We start from the raw sequence: 23,158 nt of genomic DNA on the forward strand, positions 1-23,158 counted from the left end.
GTCAGTACAGGTTAGGGGCTGACCTGTTGGAGGGAAGCTCTACGGAGGACACAGATGTCCTGTTGGACAAAAGGATGGCCAAGAGCCAGCATTGTGCCCTTGTGGCCAGGAAGGCCAATTATACCCTGGGGTGTTTTATAAAGAGCATGGACAGATGGTAAGGGAGGTTATTCTAACTCTCTACTCTGCCCTGGTGAGGCTACATCCAGAGTACTTTGATCAGTTCCAGGCTCTTCATTTCACGAAAGACAGGTCATTTCTAAACAAAGTCCAGCAGAGAGCCGCAGAGATTAGGAACCTGGAAAAACTTTGGTATAAGTAAAGGTTGAGAGAGTTGTGACTGTTCAGCCTGGAGAAAAGAAGGCTGAGGGAATACCTTAACCATGTTTATTGATACTTAATAGGTGGAAGTCAAGTGGATGCGGCCACTCTTTTTAGCAGTACTTTGACAGGACAAGGGGCAGTGGACAGAACTTGAATACAGGAAGTTCCATACCAACACAATGAAAAACTTTATTCTGGGAGTGACAGAGCAATGTAACAAGATACTCAGAGAGGTTGTGGAGTCTCCTTCTCTGGAAAAATTCAAAACCAACTTGGATGCCTTCCTGTATAATCTACTGGAGGGAACCTGCTTTAGCAGAGGAGAGCTAGATCATCTCCAGAAACCCCTTCCAGCCCCTACAATTCTATGATATCAATTAACCTTCCAATACTCAAAAACAGAAATTAATAACAGATTTACTTTATTTGCTGCAGTTATCACGGGCAAATATACAGCAACAAGTTTTCAACTATGTTTCGTTCCAACTCATCCATGGAAAGAATTGAGAGAACTAAAGAGCAATGCATGCAAAAACAAATAAATATAACTGAAAGTGGTAGAAGTTGTAGCTTTAAAACTTATTTTGTTCTGCTTTTGTAGCCTTTATCCTATCACAACATCTAGGCTAATAGCTACTGTATCTTCACAAGCTTCAGTAAGTTATAATCAAGCATTTTACAGTAAAGCACATTGTTCTAGTAGCCAATGACTATTAGGGGTTGCAGAAATGAAATGCACTTCAGGACCATCTCAAAAATATATGTTCTAGATTTCATTAACTCTTTCTCTTCTCAATGTTCTAATATCCATTTACATTAAAAAAAAATCAAAAATTTCCAAATCAATCAAACAAGCCTATGGATTATAGATACTTCATTTTATCCCAAATAAACAAACAAACGAAAAAAAGCAATAGCACTAGCAAACTAACTTAAACAGACAATTTTAACCTACACTAACATAGAAATGAAACATTCACAGCTAGTGACATGAGAGAGAAAAAAACATAAAAAACAACTATTAAATTGCATTATCTTTCTCCCTTAGTGAGATACAGTTCATACAGTAAATAATACTTCTAATGAAAACACTCTTACTAAATTTAACAATATCCTTCAGTGTTCTCCACTGCACAACATTTCAAACTGTAGCACTTTGCTACCATCATCCTTGAGATCCATTTTCACTGTTGTGAAAATTTTCAACGTTTTCTGACATTTATACTAGGTTTGCAGTTTGCATCATTTAGGTTCTTATTCTGTCTCTTGACTTTTCTTATCACTTCCTCTCTAAATCTTCCTCAGAACTGTAAATTATTTAATTTCTCCAAATACTAGTGAAGTAGTCTTTTCTCTCAACTATCATTTCACAGCAAAACACCAGGAGGCGAAAAAATAATAGTTGTGCTGAAGAAGAGACAGAAGCAGCAGTTTGCTTTAAATATAAAATAAATAAAAGCTGCAGAGCTAAGATCACCACACTATTATTAGACAGTCAAAGCAATGTTTCTGCTGTCTCCATGTTACCCATCTCATTTTAAAGCTCCTAGTACATCTCTGCTCCTTTATTTGTTATCAAAGTTGCTGATAATTAGTTCTTTTTCTTCACTACTCATTATGTCTGGGGAATCATAGAATCATAGGGATTGGAAGGGACCTTAGGAGATCATTGAGTCTAACCCCCCTGCCAAAGCAGGTTCCTTACATCAAGGAAAATTTAATTTCTGATGAAAAAAGGACCTCTTTCTCTATTCTCACCTAACAACTTGGCAAACATATTACTTGCACTAGGATTATATCAGGTAATAGTTAATCAAGATTTCAAAATATTCTAATGATCTCCATAAAAGAAACTTTTTTATTTATTTATTTCCTCTTTTTTCTTACTTTTTTATTTATTTCCTCCTTTTACTTTAGCCTGCAAACACCTCATGGTAGCTAAAACTCCCATCGCTTACCTATAATGTCAGCTCAAAATACTTCACAGATTATTGACTCTGCTGTACACTGGCCAATCCCAAAAACAGAAGAGGAAAATTATACCTTAATATTTCATCTTGAAAGTCTTGTCTGAGTACTACAGAACTCAATAGATTGAGCAGGATGAATTAAACTACTCCCAACATTTCATGAAAAGAAAGATTTTGTTTATTTACAAAAAGATATACTTCAGGTGTCTGTTTTGTAAGAATAGTCATCTTACCTTCACAGTTTCACTTAAGACTTGGTTTTTATCTGCCTCGTCACTGGAGTGCAATTCTAGTTTATTATTTAACTCTTGTAGTTGTTGGGCCTGTTCTTTCAACAGAACTTGTGCCTGATGCTCCCGATGTAATGCATTATTTAATTCTTCACATGCACTTTCAAACCTCTCGTGAGCGATCAATTTCTGATAAGGGAAATAAATTATGTTTGATTGCATCACTATATTCATTTGTTTACATGCTTGACTTCTAGGATTCTATTTGGTAGCATATAAAATGCTAAAATAAAAGCATGCTCAAGATGAACACTTTGGTTTTTAAACATGAAGGCAGATCATAACGTACTAAACAGCAGGCAATTGTATTTGGTATTTTTTATTGAAAAAAGTATTCAGGATATTGTAAACAGTATGCATTAATTATTTTATCCAAATTAACATAGGTTGTAAAAAAAATCAGTATTAAAAAAGAAATAATGCAGATCAACATCATGCATTTCAGTTTGTTCCATATTAGCCCTTGTAAATGTCTCCCTAGATCATTTCTCCTCTGCTCAATATGACTCAGAAGAAAGAAATAAAGCGTCTATATCTAAATGTAAGGTAAAATGTGCTAACTTCATTTATGCGACCCAGAACTGTAAAAGAAGATAAACCCATTAAGAAAAAAATTGAAAATGATTAGATAGCCTTATTCGTTTAATAAAAAAAATATTTTTACTTCCTAAGAGCAAGAAGTGAAATCATCTATTAAATATTTTCTGTTTGGAAGTGTTTTGATTCGTTTACACCAACAGGTCTACCAGCTACGCCTCAAGGTCAACTTCGGGCACAGCAACAGCTAATGCTGCTCATTCTGAGACATGACTATTTTTGCTGTACTCAGGGCACCTGTAAAGTATATATAGGGACACTCATCCAACAAGTTTCTCAAACTTCTAAAACATGAGATCAATTTTGAATTTAAGCAATAGAGGAGTAAGCACAGGAAGAAAGCTATCCAGTTAACTTCCAGCATTTCTCCCTGAAATAAGGACTTAAGGCACAGAATAATGAGGATGATGAGGAGCACAGCAACAATCTACAGAAGGACACAATGGGGACAGAGAATTCAAGTTCCAGGGTAGTGAGGCTCAAAGAAGAGTAATTTGTCACAGAACATTCCTGTTACTTTTTATATAATGGCTTTAAGTGCTTAAGGAATCTTTTTCTCATTTCTTCACATTCCAGCCAGACAGTAGAAGTTAGTAGACATGTAGTGCTTAGGAAAATCCTCCAGCTGCTTCGAAGAGTCAGAGGAATTTGTTGCATAGATGCTTTTCAGAGTGTAGAAGCCTTTTTAATTTTTTCCTTCCTACAAACTTACTTCTCCAAGGAAACACTGAAATTTGCACTAACTAGCTCACAATACAACTCATACTCAAAGATACAGTAATATTCTTCCTTAATATTCAATAATCATAGAATCATAGTATGGCTTATGTAGGAAGGGATCCAATCACCCTGCCATGGGTTTGCCACCTACTAGATCAAGTTCCCAGGGCCAGCATATCCTTGAACACCCCCAGGGATGGAGCATCCACAGCTTCTCTGGATAATCTGTTCCCTTACCAATCCACTGAGTAACTTCTAACTTACTTTTCCCCTCTTTTAGTTCAAAATGTTCAACCCCTTGCCTTACTACTATGAGACTGTGTGAAAAACTAAACCGCACTCCTCTTTCAAGTTCCTTTCAAGAACTGGAAGGCCACTATCTAGTATCCCAAGAGTCTTCTCTTCTCCAAGCCAAACAAGCTCAACCCCCTCAAACTTTCTTCACAGGAGAGCTGCTCCAGCCATCTGATCATCTTCATGGTCCGACTCTGACCCTTTCCAACAGCTCCACATGCTTCTAGTGCTGAGAACCTGAATCCTAGACACCATGTCTACTCCAGATGGGGCCTCATGAGGGCACAGTAAAGGTGGACAGTCATCTCTCTTGCTACGCTGGCCACCCCTCCTCTGATGCAGCCCAGGATACAGTTGGTCTTCAAGGCCGTGAGCGCACAATGCTGCTTAATATCACAATTTTTGTTCACCAGAACTCCTAAGTCCTTCTCTATGGTGTTGCTCTCAGAGGGTTCTCGCTGAGGGTATACTTGATGACACTGTCTAGGTCATTGATAAAGATGCCAAAGAGCATGGATGTTAAGACAGATCCCTGGCAGACATCACTGGCCACCCCCCAGAAATAGATGAATTGACTAGAACTCTCTGACTGTGACCATCCAACAAATTCCTTATCCACCAAACAGTCCAGCCTTCAAATGTTTATCTTGTCAGCTTAGAGATAAGAATGTAGTGTAGCACAACAGAGGTCTTACACAAGTGGAGGCAGACAACATCAGTTCCTTTGCTTTGCCTTCCAAAACTGTCACTCTAGCAATCCAAGGCTATCATACCGGTGAGGCACAATCTGCACTTAAGGAAGTGGGCTGGCTGTCTTGGTTATTTAGTATCCTCATTCTAGCCAAATTTACTCTTTTGATGTGAAATCTAGAAATCCTTTTAGGGCATACAAATAACATCAAGATTTTCAATATATGGAACAAAACTTAAACAGATGAAATCTAAATGTGTAATTTACATAAATCACCTTATTCTGCAAACCAAAGCAAAACTCTTTGGATAGAAAATACTTCTAAATACATTTAGCTTATTGTTTAATGACATTTACAAGATAAGTTTTCTGGAAAAAATCTTTTAATAGTAGATCGGCTGCATACTTATTTTTCAAAAGAATACAAATTAAAAAAAATGTATAAAAGGGAGGTCTCTCTTGTAAGCAATCTCCTCAAAATCAAATATACTTACAGATTGCTTAAACAAATTCAATTGCTCTTTCAGGCTCTGGGCTTTGTCAGCCTCTTTTTTCATCTTACTGAAATTCCATTTGACTTCTGCAAGTTCTAGGCGCAGTGAGCGGCGTTCCACCTCTACTGTATGAAGTCTTTGTGTAAATTCAAATATTTGCTTCTGCAAGGATGCTATGCTCTTCTGTTGGTAAAAGGAAAGAATTTCATGTGCTATAGAAGTGTGCCATTTTATATTCATACATTATTTATAAAATCAATAACAGTTAATATCCAAGAAAATTATGCAAAACTATCATCTTGTCCTCCATCTCTAGAAGAAGCAATAGTGCAAAAACATGAGCCCATTTCACCTACCTCTGAGGGTTATTGAAAATTTTGTTTTCAGGGAAGTATCTTGTTTTCATGAAAGACTCACAATGAAAGACAGACTCTGCAAGAGAGACCTTAACCTTTCATTTTTATAAGAGGGGAAAAGAATCTTAACATTTTGTAGCTGAAAAGCAAGTCTATTCCTATAAATCAAATATAATTTTGATCGAACTTCAACTTTTTCTTGAGTATACCAAATCCCTCCTTAAAATTCTTAGGCTTTACAAGAAAAGATCTATTCGGGGCATGATGTTTTAGGGTGCTGCAAATCAAATTCTGATCCCCTATATAGTGTAAATGACTCGTATGTCTGAAACAAAATTAATGGTGCTATGAAGAGAGTTTCACAATAACACTTATGCTGTGAACATACTGTTTACATGAAGTAGCGCTATAAGCATGCATACCATAATGGGTAGTCTGTCATTCAATCCAGCTTCCAGGGTTCGTGCATTTATTTTATGGAGTCCATGAGCCAGCCTCTGTATCAATGAGTTTTTCTCCACGTAAGTAACACTCCTCCTGCTATCTAATGGAACAGTCTCCATTATTACATTAAGCTTGTCCATAAGTTTTGAAAAGGAGTTCCTGGCTGCAGTTACAAGGAAGTGTCCAGAAAGACAAGACTTTGAATCTTTAGGAAATAACAACAAAACATCAAAGAGGTTATAATTCTCATTTTTTACAGAAGGAAAACAAGTAACAAAAATAGCATCTATCAGCAGGAAATTTGCCTCAGATAATGGAAGACTGAGGAGAGGGAATGTATCAGAGCAAATTTAGCACAAATTCTGTGTTTAGCAGTAAACAGTCTACTTCTATCAATATTTGGATAGAAAGGGTAAGACTGGATAGGACCAAAAAGAATAGGATTTGTTTTACAAATAACTATTTTCTGTACCTTTTTTAATGTTCTCCTCCAACTCTACACACTCTTAAGTCTTTCTTGCATGTTTAAATTCTGTGATTTATAAAAAACGTAAGACTGATGCAAGCAAAATGCAAACCAGGTCAAATATATCAGGTGTTGTAGCATATGGTATATCACTTCATCACAATATTTACCATGTAAAATTTCTGAGCATTTTCTGATTCCTCTTCCCTCCCCTCCATAGATGTCTAAATCATTTGCTGTTCAAAATTAGTGAGCCTTGGTACCTTAATGCCATAGTATTTATATTCTGAGACAAGAGAATATAATTTACCTTATTCCAAGGCAATTAAAATTTTACAGCTACAATTACTTATTTCCCCACAGGATTTTGGTAATCATCCTTCTCATATAATGGACTTAAGGCCCCAGCACACCCAACATGTCCTGCTTACTGCTAGATTCGTCAGGTCTGTAATTAATAATTGTGTTTAATGTTGATAAATAAAATTGTCAGTGCTCCTTCCACTAATTGGTATTCCAGATAAGAGTTAATAGGTTTATTTATGCCTTAATAAAAGTCTTGTAATTTAGTTTTCCCTCTGCTAGGCAGGTCTTAATCTGTCATTACTTGTCTTATGATACTATCAGTGTAAGATGACAAGCATGGAAGAGCTTATTTACATTCAGTAGTACAGCAGATCTCCTGTTGCCGTAGTGAATTAAAATATTTACTTAAAAGTGTAAACAGAGAAAATAATAATTATAGCTTTTAATAAGTGAAATAATTTCTTCTTATTATAAATTACAAGAATAAAGTCAACGGTTCAAAGCAAATAAAACACAATTATTGCTTTTTTAGAGTTCAATTCTCACCATAAAGAATATATCATTTACACATATAAAAACCAATTTGTCTGTAAGCAAACAAATCAAATAGTGCATGATAAAGTCAGATACTGTTTTTCCATAGCCATCTTCTACTTTTATTTCAAAATATCACCACTTCAATGATGTCAGTGATTAAAATTGAATATCATTTTTGAGTTCATGCTCTCCATCACTCCTACTAATAGCAAAACTGCCTTTTCTTAATTTCCTTAGATAGGTCTCCTTCTACTAATCTTTAAAGCTAAAAACTTTGTCCAACATTTTTATATTTTACCTCAGTTAACCAAGCACCATTTAAACAGGAAGAATTATCCTTATCTTACCGAGAAGAAATCGGTATTGCAGTGCTGTGCCCCCTTCTGACAAGGCTTCTCCCTTATCCTTATGTTAGTTCTCTATTACTGATCACATCCAAGATCAGCTATACTTATCATTTTAACTCACAAAATTTGGTCTCATCCTACTTTTCAGTTTCAAAGACCACCTCTTCAGTTGTAATGACAACAATTAGCTGGAATGTTTAGTGCGATCAACCTAAAACTGAAACTATGCTTATTAACTAACAGATAAGACAACATAAAAAATCTTCCAAAATCCTCTCCTTCCATGTGATTTTTGATACATACGAAAACACTGATATATCAACCACCTCTTTTTGCTGTATTTTCCATAGTATTTCCATCTACATCTTTTTACATGAGATAGTTTGCCTATCAGAAAACATAGTATTCCCAATGTATTCAGTATGAGTGACAGTCCACTGTTTCGTCTATGTTTAGAATCACCAGTTTAACTATGTTAAAAATAAACTAATAATATTTTGGGGGAATTATGTTGTATCTATTTATTATCCTATTTCAAAATCAGGATTCCAGTTGCTAAGTACACCATAGCCTAAGAACTTTCTTGGGATGAGGAAAAAAAAAGCACTATCTCTGGTTTATTTTCATCGAAGAGTGGTTTAGAGGAAACATGCAGAGATAAGTTGATATAAGTTAGTGTTTTGAAAGATAAAAAAAGAATATAATGGAGTTCCACAAGGAACTGTATCTACAGTCATTGGGAAGACTATATGCTTTAAGCATCCACATTTTAAGAATATACCCACAAAGGATTAAAGATAATATAAAAAAAATAAAGCAATGTACATTGTGATGCACAAAATACATGATTTACATATATGCAGGTATATCACAAAGAGCATTTAATTCTTACATAAGTAAATAAAGAAAAAGATAATAGATAGTGACATATCTTGCACTGAAAGGTGAAAATATAATTCTCATTTTCTTTGTTCTTGTAAAATAAAATAGTCAACAGAATGAATTCAGTAGTACTACACAAGATTAAAGTCAACTGAAAGAATAAATTTCAAAACCTTTAAGTATGTTACAATTGATATTTGTATTCAAAATACTTGAACTATACATTTCTGATTTACTGTTGTACAGATTCTCTTCAAAGTAACCTATAAAATTAACCTTACAGAAAAACAACAACAACAGAAAAGACACTTAAACTTCTAATCAAGTTGAACATAAGAGATCATTCCAAGATATCCTGGAGTGAGGACCAAGTGAATAAACAATGTGAAGGGAAACAATTATGAATGTTAAAGCAAAAACTTTTTTTTTTTTTTAATTAAAAGCACAATAAGAGCACCTCTAAGCACAAGTCCCAAAGTTCCAGTGAGATAAATAAATTCTCTGAACTGCCTCAAATACCTCCTCAGAGCCTGGTCATCTTTAAAAGCCCAAGACACTAAACCATTTCATACTGTAGATCTACACAGCACTTTATTCCTTTTCTTACTCTCTCCTGTGATGGAAAGTCTAATCTGGAAGTGCTAGAATGTCAAGATCTGAAGACAGTAAATGCCTCTCAGATGGCCTATTTACATCCAAATATTTTTCAAAATCAATTGAGTCAGTTTGCAGCTTTAAATCCTATCTGAAATACGGCTTACAGAAAATAAAAGCAAAAGTATGCAAGCCTTTCTTTCAAATATATTCCTACACAGCCTTATCATGTCAGTACAGTTCTGGAAATCTCATGTTCAACTTTAAATTACTTATTAGTATTTTTTGAACCAAAAGTTCTTCAGAGACTTTTGATCCCATGAGTAATAGAATCTCAAGTAATACTCAAGCAGTAAGAACTTGAGGTTCTCAAAAAGATGACTTAACATTGTTTGTAGTTATTCTCAGTATGGTTCTTGCTAATTCTAAACACCAAAAATCGATGTTGTGTAAACCTAGAGTTTATCAAAATTGTCATCTACTGCAATACAGGTGAAAGACAATTAGGGCATTATAACTAGTCAATTTAACATTTTGTTGCAGAAGTAGAGTTTATCTTTCGTATTTGTAGATCTTATTAAGCAGTCAATACACAGGAATACTAGCAGTATGAACCCTGTGAATGTCTTCAAGAACAGTTCAAACTTTGTTTTGTATGGATACAGATTTAAGTTGCTGTAAACAACATGAGACATGAAAGAGCATGTGAAACTCAATCAAAATATTTTTGATTAAACAGCTGACTTCTGGTACCAGTGTGCCTTTACTTTTTAAATTATCCTTCTTTTAATATCCCTTATATATACTTTAATATCCATTATTCTGTTACAGTATTTTGGGACACTGAAATTGCCAGGTACCAAAGAGCAAGTAAGGATAACAGCAATGCAGAGGATCCAAGTGAGATTTTATGCTAGTCCTCTTAGCAAAGAAATTAACAGTTAACAGACTGGAATCAAGAGATTATATTTCCAAAGACTGGCATTAAAATTTTTTCATAGGCAAAGTACAATACATATGTGAGGGGAAGCTAAGAATATTAATTAACTGAGATAAAAGCATCTGCCTTAAGAAAGACCACAGTAGGGAAACAAGATGAAGACTTCTATATAGTGTGTAATTTGACAAAACTTAGCTCTGTCAGAACTAGCAAAATAGTAAATAAAACAGATGAAAATAGTATGAAAATGCTAGTAATTTTGGAAATTCTAAATTCACAACTGGAATTCTAAACACATATCCTATAAAACATAATAAAAATTACATTCACACAGACAATGGTAGAAATATCCCAAGTTAAATATATCCCAACTTTAGCATTCACATTTAAATCAGAAATGCTATACACATTATACAAAAAAATCAGGGAGGTTTGGTTCTCGGTAACATATTTTTTGAATGTTAGAGAAGTGGAACAGAATAACTATGAAGCTTTTAAATACTTTGTTAAGTATTCTTTAAATAAAAAGAAGCTTTTAAATATTTAAAAACTTAACTAGAAATTTTTAAGAACAAATTAGCCATGTATATATTGGTATGTTTTAGGTGTATTACAAAAAATACTAAAAACACTCTTGAGCCTTCTATTTCCATGACTATATGTACTGAAAAAACTTCATACAAACTAGTTTATATTAAATAGTAAGAATTTCAACCATGTAAACTTAAATAATAATAATGCATGGAATGTGTTTGTTTGTTTGAATTTACTACAATATTTTTAAATTTACCTGTTTTGCTAATAGCATCCTGTAATTCTGTGACAGAACTGATTATTGCAGCAAGAAGATCAGAACTAGTAAACCAGCTGAGCGCTTCAACACAATGAATTCCTTCCTCATTGTGTCCTGTGAAAGAGAATTGTAGGTAGCAATAAAACTGAGTAACACATATGAGACACACTACCATCTCTAACTCTTTCAGAAATTGACCAAAACTAAATGTATAAATCACAAACTAATTCCTCTTTTAGCATATTCTGGAATACATTAAGCATTTTTCTACAGATGATAAAACAGGAAAGTACAATTTGGTAACAGACAGGAACAGAAAGACTGTAAAATCTCTGGAGAGAAAAAAAAAATTCAGACCTTCTATACTTCACCTCAATCAAAATGCAACTTTTTTTTGCATTTTGAGTTGGAAAAAAATTGTGACACTGATTGGTAAAATAAATTACCTTATCTCATATAGATAAAACAAAATATATGGTAGTGTCTAATTCCAAAACACGTTAAGTGTCAGAGATTTCAAACGCACTGAAGCACTGAAAGATAAGTTGCAGCTATACAGACTAGGTAGTTTCTTTTGAGGAGAAATTACATTTGTCAAGAAATCTCAGAAGCCTCAAATCCAGAAATTCAATTTGTTAAGATGTTAATATATCAGACTCTACAATTTGCAATAATTAACATTTGTTATTCACTAACCATGTAATTTGACATAACAGTTATAAAACAATAAAATAATTAGCTTACTTGACACATTATGCTTGCCTTTGGAGTCCCCTACACAAACTAGAACTCCAGTGCCTTCTTTGAAGCCATTTATCAATGAGAAGAGAGAACGAGAAGACCGGGCTAGAACTTTAAGTCTGTGAGCAGCCAAAACTGCAATCACAACTCTTCGGAACACACGTATCAGGCCTTTGAATTTTTGTTTCTTAATTTTTGCATCATCTTCTTTCTCTTCCTCTACACCAGAGAGAATATGAACTAGAGTCCTAATTTCCTGGTTGACTAATTCATAAATGTTGACCTGATCCTGAAGAAGGTTTCTTTGTATAGACATAGCACATGATCGGCCATAGAGAGGATATAGGGCACCTGCCAATAGTGCACATGCTGCCAGGAGAGATGAATGCTCCTTCTGAACCTGTGTTAATGTATTTTTCACATAGAGATTTTCAAGGGCTAATTTCTCCTGTCTTTTTTCAAGGACACAGATTTTTTCTTTGTTTCTCTCTGTTCTTTCTTGGTATTCCTGGTATAAAGGAAGAGGAAAACAAAATAGAAGAAATATTAACTGAAGGTTATTGTTTAAATTAGAAAAATAATAAAAATAATAATAAAAAACATTTTACATTAAAAAAAATAATTTAAAAAAAAGCTAAAAGGAAATTCCTAACCGTATAGTCAAAACACATCTCCCCCAAAAAAGCTGTACAAACACATATGCAAACTAAGCATTGGTATGAGTAAAAAATTTGCACAATGTTCTGCTAATTGTAACTGGACTTCAGATTTCTGAAGCTAAACCACTTTTACAACAACAGAGCACAGAGCCTAAAAGTACCTGGCCATCCACAGCACAGTTTGATGAGTTTGCTTAACAATGTACAACTACATGTTCCAGTTTCAGAAAGAAAATTGTTCTTCAAAGCAGAGAAGAAAGTTAGTGTGAGAGGAAAAAAGTAAGGAAAACTCTGAACGATAAAACTAGACAGATTGGTAGCAGCTGGGAAAGGGGAAGTAAAGGTGATCTCTTAATTACTTTGTAATCAACCCCCTACTTATAAATTCACAGATTAATTAGGTCTCATACAGAACAGAGTTTTGAAGAGAACAGTGCAATACAGATATTTTTGTTTTAACTAGATCCAGCATGGATTTTTTCAACTTGCATCTTTTCTTTTTTTTTTTTTTTCCCTTTCTAAGCCTTTAAATAAGGAAAGAGGGCTAGGAGCTAAGTAGCAAAATGACAACATCAAAAAGCTACAGAATACCAGGACTGCAGTTAGTCCATGGAGTTTGGTTGTTGCTGATGACATGCATGGTCTTGTACCAGAATCAAGACACTACACTGTGGCCTCAGAGGCGCAGACTGGCTTCCTGATTGGCTTCCTGCATGAGAGTCCTCTGCATTTGGACCACTTGAGTCAATGTTTAAACAAGATCCAGTGATAAAAAGAAGTACTAATTTTTATACACTTCATAAAGAATCCATAAGCTCAAGTTAAACCTTTTTTTAAGCTCAAATTACAATACGTGAACTCAAAAAAAGTGGAACGACAAGTCAATACGATGAACAAAAGAAAGGACTATATTAAGCTTCAGCTCCCCCTCTTGGAGTCCTAAACAGTTGTGTTAAAAATGGGGGCAGAGAATATTCCTGTGGGAGAACGTGGGCAAAAAAGAACTAAAATGACATCTACTAGCCACATTACTATGCATCAACTTTGCCACCAGCCTCAGGCAAAGGGAAGCACCCTAACTTATTCTGCCTCTTCTGATAAACACAAAAGGGGAAAACATACATTAGCTATTTCTAGGACTGAAACAAAGTTTGCAGATTTCTGTAAAAACGCTAACTAGACAGCTCAGAATGTCTTTAACCAAATAAATATTTAATTATCTTTTGGACATAGGAAGAAGAATTTTGACTTGACTAGGAAGACAAACAGAATGACATTCTCTCATGACCAAACTGACACACATTCCTCTTCAAGAGGAAGAAATGAAACAACAGAAGGCAGACTTTTCAGATGTTTCAGATGTTTTGACAATATAGACGTTGAGAACACAGCATTCATAAAACCTGGTACGTAAAACAATGTAGTTTAATTAAAATAGTTGCTGTAATTGAGACATAGAATAGATAAATGAACAATTTAATTACAAAATGCAATTTAGGGCCTCATACGTCACTTGAACACCCTAAAATTAAGTACAAATGTGCAATATTTTCAGAGCTACTGTATTATTTAGAGTGTTTGATTTTTACAGGGAAAAAAAAGGCTAGTAGCATGAGTTTCCACTGAACTGAAAAGGTAAGCTGAATTTCGAAAACAACTTATGGTTTCTGGCCATTACAGGTGAAAGGCCAATATGTAAGTAAACAAACTTAAAATATGATCCCTACAAGGCTGTCAGGCAGCTATGCTAACATTCAGTGCTCTAGCTAATTAAAGCTTACTTCATTTTTTTTTTTTAATAAAGGTTAGCATTTAAATGCTTATAGTTACATGAGAATAAACAAAAGTGAGCAACACAATGCCTAACTAAAGATCTTTAAAAAGAAAAAGAAGTACTGTTAATGTCTGATAATTAATTAAAACTTACACTTCATTATTTCTACGGCTTTCTTTGAAACTCAAATGCACAATTTTGAAAGAGATATAGAATATTTCTCCTAAATATTGGCAAGTCAGATTGCTTGAGTGCTTCAGTTCTGAGGGACTCCCCAGTGTCTTACATAACTGGTGAATTTTAAGAATCATTTACAAAAAACTCAGACACTACTAACACCACAGTTTTATTCTACTTGTCTCTGTGTCCTTACACTTTAGTTTGGCAAGAAAACAGAACTGAAAGCTAGAAATATAATGAAACTGATTTCAGAACCTCTTCATGTATTTCAGTTGCTTCATTTTTCTGGGTTAAAACAATGAATTTTGATATAATTGCAAAATACCACAGGCTTTCTCTAATTCACATAACTCGCCATAAAAGCAAATTTCCTTAACTACCAAAAAAACAAAATACAAAAAACATACTTCTCTCTTTTTACCCATAGAGGATTTTCCCCCTTTCCTCTTCAGCAAATATTTTATTTATCTATTGAAATTAAAATTTTGAAGTAGAGGGCTGCTCTAAAAGTAATGCCTCCTATTTTATTATCTTGGCCTATGATGTCAGAGGCAGATGTTGTTGATAATGACAAGAGAGGTTGAACGTTCCCAACACAATTTCATTACATGCTGCTGTCCAGAAACAGCTGGCAGCAGAAGGGAACTCTGACACAATGGCATCAGACATGGAAGTGCAGATGAAATGTAAGTGCATCACTGAATTCCTCCATACAGAAAAAATTGCACACTTTGACGTTCATCAATGCTTGCTGAACATTTATTGAGACCAAAGAATGGATGTGAGCACAGTGAGGCAGTGGGTGGTGCTTTTCAGCAGTGGTATAAACAACATGAAAGACAAACCACGTTCTGGATGGCCATGCACAGTCGTCACATCACAGAATGAAGAGTGTCTTCATCACCTCATCCAGCCAAATCATCAAATTACAACCAGGGAACTGTACATGGAAATATCTGCTTCAGTGCCTTGGGAATGATGGTGACAACACAATTTGTGCCAGGTGGGTCCTACAATGCTTATTCAGGAATAGAACAAACACCAAATACAAGTTTGACAGGACCAACTGAATGAATATGGCACTGAAAATGACACTATCCCAGGTGATGACTCCCAACTTCCAGAGTCAGGGCAAATAGGACACTTCTCTTGCAACATGATAATGACAGGCCCTAGACTGTGGAGCACATTGCCAGTCTTGGCTGGACTGTCCTATCACACACACTAGCCTAGATTTGGAGCCTTTTGACTTCCATCTGTTTGGGACAATGTAAGATGGACTGCTCCTAACACCACCACCATCAGAGCAGATGTCAACCAGTGAGTCACTTTCAATGATGCAGATTTTTACAAGTGTACTATACAGGCTCTTGTTTATCACTGGCAAAAATCCATAGCTAATGATGGTGTCTACGTTGAAAACTAGTGTTTTGTAGCTGAGAATTTGGTCTTTCAAATAGTGTTATTTTGCTCTTTGTACCTGCTGTGGTTTCCACAGAAATAAATAGGAGAAATTACTTTTGGAGCAACCTACACAGTTACAGGATTTTTCTCTTACAACATGTTTTTCTATACAAAAACAAAACCCTCTTATTTTAAGCGTCTACCACAAGAAATGGGGACAGATTAATAAATGCCTATATAATAAAAAATAGCTGCTAGTTAAAATTCAGAGGACATTTCCTATGAGACTGCGCATAGGCTAAATAAATAATTTGTGTGAGGCTAAGGAACAGGCATAGTAACATTTTCAAATTGGCATACTACCAGTGGACTGCTTTTTCTACATAAGGCAGGGAAAAAGGATATTTGTTTTAAGCACCACTGACCAAATATGAAAACCAGTAACAAAGTAGGGCACCATCTATAAGGAAGTTTGTTTATTACTGATTAGCGTTAAGGCAACTCCGGGAATTTCTGCCTTACTGAAGAACAGTGAAACTGCTTTCTGCTTACATCAGTCACTTGATCAACAATTACAGCTGTGAAGTAGAATCTAACAGTATCCATAGCTCCTAACTTGATGTCAGGGACCCTGAACAGTACTAGCTGGAGGCAGAAGCACTGGCAGGTGTTACTGTCTCCATATTGCCACATTCCATTTTAATCAAAAAGAAACCTTTCAGAAAAGTCACATTTCTCCACTTCAGTTCCAAGAAACCAAAACAACAGCCTCCAAGATATTTTACTTATGTTGCTGTGCAGTTACAGCTCTCAGATAAATTGATAGTCATGAAAACATATCTAAGACACGTCTGAATTTACAGTTTTGTATTCACCTTCATATATGATTCCTCTAGTAATAAGGCTACATTAGTGTATTTATATAACTGATCTAGCACAGCAGCAATCTTCCAGACTATCAGGACCAAAATGTAATAATGAAAAGACAATCAAGTCTCTCAAGAAGCAGACAGTCAGGACTAGAACAGTACTAATTGCAGATATCCATGAAGCCTATGGACCTCAGCAAGGTGGAAGCTCAATCAGTATTCCAAAGTTGAAAGGCAGAAATTCAGAGGAAATTAGACTGCCTTGTTCCAAGACTGAAACGAAATGTTAAGACATGCAAACTGGAACTTTAGGAAGAATTAAGATGCAACAAAGTTCTGTTGAGTAGAATGCATACAAATGCTGCACTGCCAAGATTCCAAACCTATCAGTTTGTATGCCTACTTGCTTTAGAAAATGAGCACAGCTATTTCTAAGGGAAAGCATTTCCACTTTAGAAACACATATGTTCTTTACAGCAAAAGTTGACAGACAAAGCATTTTCCAGAAGGCGTGCTTAATGCATATCCCACAACAGGCAGAGAGCCATGCTTTCAGTACACGGTTTTGCTATCTATACAAATCAGCTGGGAAGAATGGATTGTTTAAACACCATCCCAAGGTGTGGTATGATACTTCACAATCTACTACAGTTCTGAAACAGATTACACAGATCTTTGCTTTATGGAACATCCATAGCAGGTTGAAATCTGAACTGTATCATGGAATCACTTCTTCTCTAAAAAGAAATTTTCAAAAATAATCTCATTTCATAATTTTTTTTCTTGTTAGTGAACTCATAACATTAAACTGCAAGATACCAAGGGAATTCAGTATGAGTCTAGATGCTGCTTGTTCTGCTTATATAGATATTTTAAGTATTGTCAATATCCAACAAGAAATCTCAAACTGTAGCAACTTCGTATCTGAGATTTTCATCCATTCCCAAGAAATCACAACTGCTTTGCCTAAAGAATGCTTCATAAACATATTTTTCAAAGTGTAGACTTCCAAATCTAAAATCTGAGACAAACACATTATTCCTTTGACAGAGCAAGTTTATGACAGTCGCAAATACCAAGCTGTATCTTACCTGTATTTCACAACAACTTTAACTGAAACACGTCTAAAGGGACATGACTGTAAGGACAATTAATTCTGGTTTCAGTCCTTTAATACTGCAGAAATCTGCCACTGTAATGTTTGTAAAGCTCAGAACATGTACACCTCAATTTATCCCCACATGACACCATATGTTACTCTATAATAGTCTTTACAAAGCATGACACTGAAGAAGTAACTCCTGTAATACATAATTTCTAATACAAGCAATTTAAATCTTACAGCCTTAGAATTCACAAAGAAAAAAAAAAAAAACACTAGCAAATGCTAGATCAAAATAAACATTTTCTGGAACATTTTAATAGTCATTTGTTTCCTATTCTAGGTAAAATTAAAACTAGCACAGTTTCTGTAGTGATCAGTATTTTATTATTATTACTTTAAAAATACACTAAAACTCCAAAATAATCTGAAATTGGTTAGAAGCTGAAACTACTGAAATAGTACATTAAATATTCACAAAGAAAAAAATCAGAAGTTCACAGCATCATACCTGTGCCCTTGCATGAACTTCCCCAAGGAGATCTGAGTACTGCTGTTCCAGATACTTTTTTTGTTTATGCCAACAGCTTTCTTGTGCCTTCATCTGTTCAGCCATTTTGCTAATAGCATCTTCCTGGCTCTTCTGAAGCTCCTTCATAGTATCAGACTTGTTCTTACAAATACATTCTAGGTGAGATATCTGTATGACATGCATTTAAAACATTTGTCTTCCAAAATGCACACCTTTTGACTTTAATTGTACATATTAATTTAAGCATGGACTCTTCCAGCATAAAATCTAAATTTCATTTTCTCCAACATAGTTATTAGAAGTACAAAGTCTTTCACGACAGAACACTTTATTGAATCTTGCAAGTCGTATTTCAGAATAGTGGCTTATTTTTTATCTCAGTTTAGCCATCTTTATATTTTCTTGAAGATATCTGCTGCCTTCTTTCTTAGAAATCTGAACTGGGCATCTTTTGCTTATTTTATAAAAAAGAGCATTAAATCTTGTACTTGCATTGTAACCCAATCATACTAGTCCCCTAGTAGCTTGCAAGTATCAATGAAAAGAACAGCTCCTAATTTTATTTTTTGTTTCCTTAGAAAGCCAGTGCTTTCCACACATTGAGCATGAAAATAACTATAAGAAGAGTACAGAAGATTTTTCTCAAAAGTTGCTCATTATATTATCATGTGATTCCAACAGCATGAAGAGATTCACTCTGTGATTTAACTTTGCAGCTCCCATTTGAACTAAAAGAAGGAATTAATCATTAGTAATAATCTCGAAATACATGCACATCTATTTTGTTATGAAAGAGAATCAGCAAGGTATTGTTCATATTGACCACATGGCAGTGTGAAAGAAAAATTTTGTTCTCAGAAAGCAGGTAGACCACAGGTAGCAACACTGTCCTAAATCCTTGAAAACCAGAGAAGTACATGACAAGAGCACTACTGCCCTCTTAATTGCAATGAGTGTACTAAATTAAAAAGATGAAAGAACAAAAATATACCCAAAGTCATCATCAATAATGTTCACTCTCTTCTCTTCCCTTCTGTTTTATTTCCTCCTCAATTTTGAAATGAAAATAGAAACGTTGCCTGTACAGTCAGTCTGCACAGTCCAGAATTTATTCTAAACTATGTTTCTTTAGTAATTTTGTTTGACTGCTGAGGTATTTACTGAATGATGGGAAGAGTCAGAATAATTCACTGTTAACTAGCCCCATCTCTTACTGGAGTCAGAAGAGTGGTTACAATTCCAGCATATGAAAAAGTTCTGAAAGAGCCTTTCCCTTCTGATGCTTCAATAACATGTCCAGAGCAATCAGGACCTGGAAGCATTCTACTAGATTATGTCAATCTAGGACTGACCTGATCAGAGAAGTCAGAACATGAACTGAAACTAAACAGCAGCATGTGTAGTCAGCAGAGCCAGTTTAAGTCATTTTAAAATGATTTTTCTTGCCATGAAGAAGGGCCACGTAAACTTAGTAATATTAAAGTCACTCAGAAAAGTACAGTTTCTTCCTTGAACAAATATTAGCATACACTGACATGCTCTACAAAAAATAACAATTTTCTTTTGTATTTCTGAATACAAATCTCATGATCAAGAAGTTATAATTAAACAAAAAATACACTGGTATTTCTTCAAGTAGTATATCTGAATCTTAAACACATAATTTAAAGATGATGTTCCTAAAGTAAGTGCATTTTGTTTCTGTTTTATGCTAAAATAAAGACTTGCTTTATTAGTGTAAATGACTAAGTTCTTTGAATTGCTTCATCAGTAAGATTAATTTATTTTCTTTTAATTAGGTCCCTGTGGCTAATATTGGCTAGTACTATTAGCATGTCCTGCACAGAAAGCGGAGCTTAGAGACTTCATACAGACTTCAGTCACATTTACATGCCCACAGCAATGGCATCAAACTGAGTTGTAGACAAGCCATAATTAATGGTATTGAATTATTAACGTCCAAATTCTTTTTGAAATAAGATGAATGTCAGTCCTTTTTAATGATACTGTGATGTGGACAAATGTCACTGAATTTAATAGAGGTAGCTGGTGCCTAAGGACACTTACCTTCTCATTAGCCCTGTTGAGGTCTAAGATCAGGGCATCAACATTCTCCTGCAAGACTGCACAAAGCTCAGACCAAGAGAATCTGTCTAGGATGCCTTCTGGTTGTTTTATAAGCACACAGCCAGCTACCAAATGCTGGTACAAGCCATGGAGGAAGGTTAGCTTCTCCTGAGACAAAAAGAAAAATTAACTGTTACCTATGAACTGTGTTAGAATCCAAAGAGATATATCACACTTGTAGTAACACAGATTTAAAAAAAAATACCAAACAAATAAAAGCTCATTCTGAAACCTTCTCAAAGGCAAAGCTGTTAATATCTGCAGTCCAACATATTAAAGTTAGAATATGAACAGAGTTTGTACAACACTTGTATGATTAGAAATACCATATAAATATAGAAAGCCCAGTTTTGCAGTGCTTATAACCAATACAACCTGACACTATTAAAAATTTCAGTGCTATTAGTAACATGAATTATGAAATTGCTTTTTTAAAAATTTCAGTGCTATTAGTAACATGAATTATGAAATTGCTTTTAACACTTCCAGGTACATTCAAGCCATACTCACCTCCAGGATCTGCGTATCACACAGAAAGCAGCCTCATGGCTGAGCAGCACGAAACAATGTTCAAACAACTGAGACTACATTCCTTCAAAAATGTCTTTTGTGTAGAACATGTACGATCAAATAGTTAAGACAAAGCAGACTCACAGCTTCATCAGTTAAATTTCACAACCCACATCTCCCTCATTTATACTGATTTTAGTCAGTGGCATAACAAATTGATATGTTATATATCCTCATTGGAAACAAAAACAGGCAACGGAAATTCCAGACTTCATCCTTTTAGTACATATATTCAACTTAGCAGCCTTCATTAAGAAAACGATAGAAAGCTGGACCTCAATAACCACAAGAAACAGTCTTTATTCAAAGTCAATAAACCAGCGGAAAGCTTCCCATTGTTTTCCAGGGGCCCTGGATGAGGCTTTAAATAAAGGAATTGTGGACAACTGAGTTGAGGGACAATGTTTTTTCTGACTCTTTTCCATTGCTTTTTAGTGCATTTTCTCACAGTTATTTCTTGGTCTTTTCGGCCAAAAGGGAAGAAAAAAAAAAAAAAAAGAGCTTAGTTTGTTTTAACTTCATTTCTGGCAGATCTTTTAACTCCCCAAGGAAACTGCAGTGTGCCACCATCGTTGCATTTTTCCTAGAGCTGTGATAAACCAAGGATGATAATTACACATTTGGCATGAAAGTATGGGATCCCTAGACCTCAAATCAATTCACACATGCTGAATGCAACCACACTGCAGTAGACATGCTGACTTTACAATATAACCAGTCTTCTAGTTTCCTTCACTTTAATCATTATCTGATGTGTATAACAATTCCAGCTGCTTCATGTGGACACTATTTAAATACCAGACTGCTAGAGAGGTGGAAAGAATGTTTCCTTTTTACCCAATTGGCATGCACATTTAAATTTGTGGAAGTAATGAGCTCAATATGCACAACAATGATAATCACTGCTATTGCTAGCATCAGAACTACTTTCTGAGTAGCAGAAAAGCAAGAAAATTAACATCTGTAAACAAATACAAGGAAATGGAGAAAAAAAGTTCTGAAATAATTTTTTTTTTAAGTAATTCCCACTTACAGTAAACCACAACAAGCTAATAGGTCGCAAATAAGAATTTTGAGACTTTCTGTCAGGCAGGCAAAATTATCTCAATTTTGCATTTCCTATGAATTGCTATGTGAATCAGTAATTAACAACATGTGAAGACAACACTACTGTATGTTCCACTATACAGAATATTTTTGCTAACTTTCAAGCTGAAAGGAAGAAAAAAAATGTTCATCAGGTATAGCTGTTTAAATAAACTCAGTTGTTCAAAAATTCAAAATACTGGAAGAGTTAAGATATTAGTTCCAATACAGACGGACGGAGAATGAACATATCCTAAGATCTTGTAGATATTAAATACATATTTCAGAATACGTATCTTAAAATCATACTTTTGGGATAAATCTGTTAAGTCTAAAGGTAACCATCTGATGTATGTAAATGTATAAAGTTGAGATTAAATAAAGATTCTTTTGACAGTCATCTTGTCTCTGGTAATACCTCTGTATCCTTCTGGTAAGCCCTGGTAAGCTTCTGGATTTCATTTTCAGATTCTGTGGCACGTACTTTCTCCTCCTCCCAGCATTGCTGCACATTCTTGAGTTCCATTTGTAAAGTTCCTATTAAAGTCACTCTGTCTGCACACTCAGTATGCAGATGATTTAACTCTTTATTGGCATAAGCCAGCTTATCCTGAGTTTCCTGTAGAACAGAGGCACAGAACAGAAAGTCTAGTAAGAACTTTGCCCTGTGAAATGTTACGTTACTCCAGAGCTCTGCAGCTGAAGATTCCAGACTGATCTACATCTTGCTAACAACAGATTTTCAAAGTTGACAGAACTTTGAACTAGACAACATCAGAAATGCATCTCTGAAAGTTAAAAGCATCACAGTATGATGGCTTTTCCTTTTGAATTCAGAATCCAGTTTAACTCTCCAAATGAGAATGAAAAAAATCATGAATATAAATTATCCTCTGCATAGTGGATTGCTCTTAAAGACACTGAAAAGATACATTATTTTCATAAGTAAATCTCTGATCTATTACAGCCAGGTTGGTGAACAGCGTGAACAGCTACGGTGAACAACTATATTCTTCATTGTATGGAAAAAATAATAGTAATTTGAGGAGTTCCTTTGGAGATGTTACCA

General features: G+C 34.9%; 1 protein-coding gene across 1 annotated transcript in view; it reads right to left on the minus strand.

The window, feature by feature from the left end:
* CCDC171 (coiled-coil domain containing 171) overlaps positions 1-23,158 on the minus strand; it is a 158,379-nt gene that overhangs the window by 79,852 nt on the left and 55,369 nt on the right. Inside the window, 8 exon segments of the mRNA XM_065745478.1 lie at positions 2,528-2,713; positions 5,381-5,563; positions 6,159-6,385; positions 11,043-11,159; positions 11,790-12,294; positions 18,286-18,474; positions 20,374-20,541; positions 22,508-22,708. Of these exon segments, the coding sequence (XP_065601550.1) occupies positions 2,528-2,713; positions 5,381-5,563; positions 6,159-6,385; positions 11,043-11,159; positions 11,790-12,294; positions 18,286-18,474; positions 20,374-20,541; positions 22,508-22,708 (1,776 nt within the window).

This window comes from Cyrtonyx montezumae, unplaced genomic scaffold (genome assembly GCF_038088225.1).
Source record: "Cyrtonyx montezumae isolate F1298 unplaced genomic scaffold, pur_monq_1.0 scaffold_36, whole genome shotgun sequence".
Taxonomy (NCBI): Eukaryota; Metazoa; Chordata; class Aves; order Galliformes; family Odontophoridae; genus Cyrtonyx; species Cyrtonyx montezumae.